The sequence below is a fragment of the Pollachius pollachius genome, assembly GCF_949987615.1.
Source record: "Pollachius pollachius genome assembly, chromosome: 5".
Lineage (NCBI taxonomy): Eukaryota > Metazoa > Chordata > Actinopteri > Gadiformes > Gadidae > Pollachius > Pollachius pollachius.
Genome location: NC_136938.1, coordinates 14,832,998 through 14,838,997, shown reverse-complemented (window position 1 = coordinate 14,838,997; position 6,000 = coordinate 14,832,998). Strand labels below are relative to the sequence as shown.

The following is a 6,000-nucleotide window of genomic DNA, read 5'->3' as shown; positions in this document are numbered from 1 at the left end:
TCCTAAATGGCTCCATAAATCAGGAAATACCCAAGGTTATAGCGCCAAGTGGTGTGTTCATGTAACCATGCAGTAACATACCTCATTTAAGACATCCTATATGGCTCATATTACTTGATAACAATTCAAACAGGTTTTTCAATCCTATAAGGCTTAGTTACCTCTTCAGGGGTGTTGTACCCCCTCTGACCTCTGCAGTCTCCATACAGTGAATCTACCCTTAAATAAGGCTAGGTCTGTCTTCATCACCAACTGACATTTAGGCTACTGTGTGAACCAATGGGTCAGTCCCTTGAGCATATAAGTGAACTTCAAAAAGGACGAAAAATCTTGCATAAAGGTCACAGGTATAGGTTTCTGTAGTGTTCCAGCTATATCAAGGTCCAACAAAAAGAATAGGCTATACTGCTAATCAGTAAGTTGACATACATCCATTAATAGTAAAGGTTGACTTTTAAAGTTCCTGTAAGAACAAGCGGTGTGAAAACTCAAAATAAACTCAATCTTTTAACCATAACGATGCTGACCTACCATAGTCTTAATTGTCTTGGTTGGACAGCCCATGTCTGTCCCTACGTGGTGCGCTGAACTTGAGGCATGTTCCTAATCTTTCCCTGGGTGAGTGCCTATCTGGGGGGTTTTGTGCGAGGTACTCACAACAGGTCCACAGCCAACGTAGGCAAACAGCTCCCTGTCACACCGCGCCGGCACCTCGTCTCCAGGCGACCATATCAAATCTTTCATGGCAAATTCTAACCGTTGCACAATTGGAGCAGCACAAGATGTCATTATTCGGTTGCTTGGTTACTGATGGGCCATTTAATAACATGTAGTGTGCGTCAATGCCCGATTGACACATTATTGCTAGGTCAACCAATTGTTATGCTAACCTCTATGAAGAACGCAGGATAGAGGCTTGGTTATAAGGTGACGACTTCATTTTGAACGTCATGGCATATCTAACCATAATATTTTAGCATTCTTGGTATAGAGTATAAGTATTTTAACACATATTTTATAGCCTCAGGCAAAACCGGAGGATGGAGATTAAGGTTGACTATAAGGCTAAATATTTTTACATTTTCATCCTACACTTGCTCTTGTACTCCTGTGACAACCAAATTGAGTACAGCTTATTAGATTGTGTATTATGGTTCATTACAGGTAATGTGTAAAAAATTGCTATAGGTTTGGGTATAAGGTCATACTATGGTTAAATTGGAAATTATTGTCTAGGTATAAGATAAGTTGGAAAAACGTGTAAAAAAAGAAAGAAAGTGATAGTTGCATAGAGAGCGGATAAGAGCAGAACCGATAGTTTTATAAAATAACCCCTTATAAGGACCGTCTCTCTCTGCTCCTGACCTGTGTTTTGACAGGAAGGATTCATTTCCTGAAACAATCAAGAGGTGCACTCATTGGTTAGAAATTAGCCAGGATCCGTCCAAGATCAAAAGTGTCTCATAAAGAGGTATGCAAGTCAACCAGAACAGATACTCTGAGCATTTCACTCATACAAGCTGAAAGATAGCTACTGTAATTCTAACAGATTACTCAAATTAAGCCCTGCATACCTACAGCACCTTTAAAGTTCGACATTATACGATTCAAGATTAGGTTGGAAATGGCTAAGTTTAGCGAGGGGTCTTGTGTGGTTAAGGTCAGGCGAAGAATGGGGGTTACAAAGGGCACCCTGGGGAACTGGTGGACCAGTTCTGGCTCTGGAGCCGCTGCCCTGAATCTAAAGGGGCAGTAAACCAGATAAAACTCTGCTGGGTCAGACAAAGAAGATACTAACCTACTATGACACGCAGACCTCCCTGATACTGATGAGAACACTTAAAAACAAAAGAATTGTGACAAGACTCGGAACAGATGGCACAATGGCTGTGCGGCTTGGATGGAGAGAGGGGAGGGGAAAAAAATAATCATACTGATTCAAAAGCTGGAATAATAGGATGATAGGGGAAACGGTAGTAAAGTAACCTTTATTAAAAGAAACATGAAGAAAACATCACAACAACAAAATAGCTAAAAACTCCTCACTTTGCTCATTACGTCTCAAACATAATTTTCCGGCTCAAGACTTCAATAATAATCTTCGGAAATCATTCGCTGCATGTTTTCAACTCTAGAAAAACAATGGTGATAAAGAGCTATTGTGTGTGAGATGCTTGATAACCATGTCACTTTTATTTTGCATAAAGTAGCATGAAGCATCGACAACTGGCCATGGATTCTCGTGTCAAATAGGATCAATGTCCAGCGTTGGTCATGTCGTTACACACCAATTCACACAAGCACACATGCATGCCCAAACAGACACACACACACACACACACACACAGCACACATACCTAAACCACAGTTTTTTTTAATGGTAAAATAGAACAACATTTCCCATGTAGCACTCGCTGCCTACAAGAGGAGTACTACGTTTGAGTATGTGGCGCCTTCATGGGCTCCACCAAGATGTTGAATCATTGAAGTCTGAAGGACAGACATGCACAGTTTATTCATAATTATTTACAAAACCGCAGTCTCCAAATTCCCACCCCTCATCCATCTCAAATATTCCCCCTTTAACCTTCACGACGACCCCGAGTAGAACCTAATGGATCCTGGTCAGCTCTTCTACGATCTTGATCACCTCGTCCACTGTGGCTTCACGCTTCATGCCGCTGCCGTCGTCGATCTGAAACACACACCAGAGATGCTGGCGGCTGTAACATCTGCACCACGTCCACAAAGCCCTTCTCACTTTTCCTCCCCCCTCTCCTTTTCTTGCTCTTATCTAACCCTTGTCACCCCCATTTCCTCTCCTTACTCTTATCTAACCCATCTCTTCTCCCTTCTCCTCTCCCATTCAGACTGCTTCCCACCGAGACAAAGGTGAGTTTGTCAATGTAAAATATTGTTATTTTCTTTCCTCTGCTGATCCGAACCCAGCACTCACGCTCATTAACGTAAATGTGAGAGGAGTGAACATGAACTGTTTGACTAGCCTACTGTGGTCTTGAAGAATGGCAAATTGTTGCGATTCTAAAGGGACATATCGCCACTGTGAACAAGCTACAGGTGCTACGGCAGATAATCGCATTGCATCGGTCAGAATTGCAAAATTGTAAATAGAAAATAATTAAAATGAGTATATCTATAAGTATATATCGACATACCCCCATGCACAAAGTGTGATTTTAACTTAAATTGATATGCACTATTAATTAAGTTGATGGTGGCGGGATCACTCACATGCTTATTGGAAGAGCATTTATACAAAGGTCAACGTCCCCCATGCACATCCTTCTGCTGACATTTTGCGAGCTCCGCTTAACAAGCCTAAGTCGCCCACATGAAGACTCTTGAAAGAACTCCCGCACAAATACACTGACATCAGTAAGAGAATGACGGCCCAGACTAGTTGACGGTTGAATAAAACATTTCAGAAACTGGAAAAAATATATTTTTTGCAGAAACTCTCCAGGCCAGGAAGGGATTTATTTGTTGCAAACAACTGCAGGGCTACTATGCGTTTAGCAGTTTTAGGTCAATAGCAGAAGGAATTTATTTTCCTTCTTATGGGTAGGTGTTATGGTCAGAAAATAAGACCATTTCTATTTCTTCCAATATTATGTAATACTAATATTTCAAAAAACTGAGGCTGTTTTTAAGAATCTTGGTCACTGTGTGGTTTGCTTGGGGGATTATTTTTTGGTGCAACAAAAGGACAACAGGATCTACTCCATGTGTTGATCTGTTGGTTTTATCCTTTTCATCATCCCCCCCTTTATTCTCCAGCTTGTCTCATTATAGGATAATGCGCTACGATGAGTATGTAAGATATACACAGTTTTCCTCCACTTGGATCAAAAAAAGAGAAATTTGTGTCTAGGGCAATGAAGAAACAGATATAGAGATAGCCATATTAGACAAACATTGTTTAAATTGAAAAATTATTTGTTTGCTGATCCTTCATTAAACGCATATAATGGATGAAGATAATAGGTGACACAATGCAAAAACGCATGCCTCGTAAGACTAATCCAATATCAATAGATCATATGCTGTTACACTCTGCAAATTGGTCTGGCCTAAATCCTGTTAAAATCCTTTTCCACAAATTTAAAAATACTAGGACCAATCAGTGATAGGGGGAGGGAGTTTCAGATCACGAAGAATGGAGGAGCAACACACTCCCCGAGATAAAACAAAATAATGGCGGCGCCCAAGGAAAGGGTAGCAATCAAAGTTATATCCAAAATAGACCCTAACCCTGTTAAATGATTAACAGAAATCTGCAAGGAAGGCAATTTCAGATAACACGCTTTTGCTTTACTTCCAACCGGATTTGGCAAGAGAATCAATACAGCCGAGGCAAGGCCAGACAATGAATGAGTTTCATTGCGAAAAGCAAAACAGTGAAATAGGGAAAATCGCAGCCACCGCAAGAGTGGTTGTGCTGCAGCCCCTCTCACCTGTAGAGTATTGACCACCTCCTGCATCTTGGTGCGGCCCAGGTCCAAAAAGCTCTCGATCAGGTCCCCATCGATGAACCCCGTGGCCTGCTCTGTTTTGCGCTCTGTGTGGAACGACCTCCAGGTAATCCAGAGTCAAGGGAAAAATACACCCCATGTGGGCATGTGGCCAGAGAAGGTCCATGCAAGGAATACATACATATATTTGTATTTAAATACATACACACATACATACGCACATCCACCCACCCAAAAAACTTTTATCAAGACCATTAAGTCATATTGATTTACAGTGAATTCGGTCGCATTCAGGAGAAGGTTTTCTTTCTGCTGGGAGTCCCCAAAACCTATGCCACTACACTAGAATCCACCTTGATAAAAAATTATGCAATTCTTTTCTTGAAGTGATTATTAAGTGTTAAAAGTCTGTAAACTTTTGGGAACTTTACACCCAGAAAAACACCTCTGCTATTCTGGGGATGTTCCTCGACCGGTTACTGTAAAATATATAAAAGCACTATAGAAATAGACCTATAGGTGCCGTCAGTGTCTCCGGCCCTCTACTTAAATTTTGAGCGTATCCCCAGAGCTCCTGTGTGCCCAATTCATGTCTTTGGTGTGGCGACGGCAGCCTCGAATAAGCCATTTCACGCATTAAACAGTTGAACCAGGTGTCCGGCACACACTCCAGAAAAAGGAATTAGAAAAGACCCTGGTTTAATTTAGCAACTACCACAGAATTTAGTTTACAAGTGTGTGAGTTTGTGTGTGAGAAGGACATGTGAAGGATATAAGCTGTGTTCAATCTTGCCCACGCTCTTGATGACCTTGTTGAGGCGGTTCTGCAGATCCAGTAGGAGGCTGTACCAGCTCTCCGACAGGGACGTCACCAGGCCTGCCGCAACACACAGAGGGCGAGAGACACAGAGACCGAGGGGGGCGAGCGTAAGAAACAGACACAGACAGACAGAGAGGGAGAGAGAAAAACATAATGAAGCATTATCACAATGACTAAATAAGGTGTCACGTCTTTCATTAAAACAATCCCTCAATTAAATCTCTTGACAATCTTAAGAGGCCTGCTTTTCATTGCGTCATCTACCTGGCTGTATAATGCAGTGTTTTATTGTAAGTTCTGTTTCAGTCCTTTAATAGTCAGTTAATCATACCGCCTCCCACCAGCCATTCAACACATACATTACATCCATCTTCCATTCACTTAATCTCTCTCTCTATGAGGAAATGCACACCATGGCAACACTGCTGGTTATGATCAACTCTTGAAGTCTTTAACAGACAATGCCCATCCTTTCCCATTCCAGTTAAGTTTATATAAAAATGTCAAACACAAAATATATGTATATATATTTTTGCTCTGCCATTATCCAATGTCACAACACATGAGGCATTGCAACATCCAATTGCTTCCCGGAACAGGGACAAGAGTCGAAGAAGCAGCCACATAATACATCGAATGACCCACGGGGAGATCCCTGCTGATTCCCCATTCAAACACATTACTCCA

At 41.5% G+C, this 6,000-nt stretch overlaps 1 protein-coding gene across 1 annotated transcript in view; it reads right to left on the bottom strand.

The window, feature by feature from the left end:
* Window positions 1-1,969: 1,969 nt before the first annotated feature.
* The window catches only part of ddb1 (damage-specific DNA binding protein 1), a 51,176-nt gene continuing 47,145 nt past the window's right edge, over window positions 1,970-6,000 (bottom strand). Inside the window, exons 25-27 of the mRNA XM_079736154.1 lie at window positions 5,268-5,370; window positions 4,476-4,599; window positions 1,970-2,695 (exon numbers count right to left, since the gene is read on the bottom strand). Coding sequence (XP_079592280.1) covers window positions 2,612-2,695; window positions 4,476-4,599; window positions 5,268-5,370 — 311 coding nt within the window. The 3' untranslated portion in view covers window positions 1,970-2,611. The remainder of the gene's footprint in view (window positions 2,696-4,475; window positions 4,600-5,267; window positions 5,371-6,000) is intronic.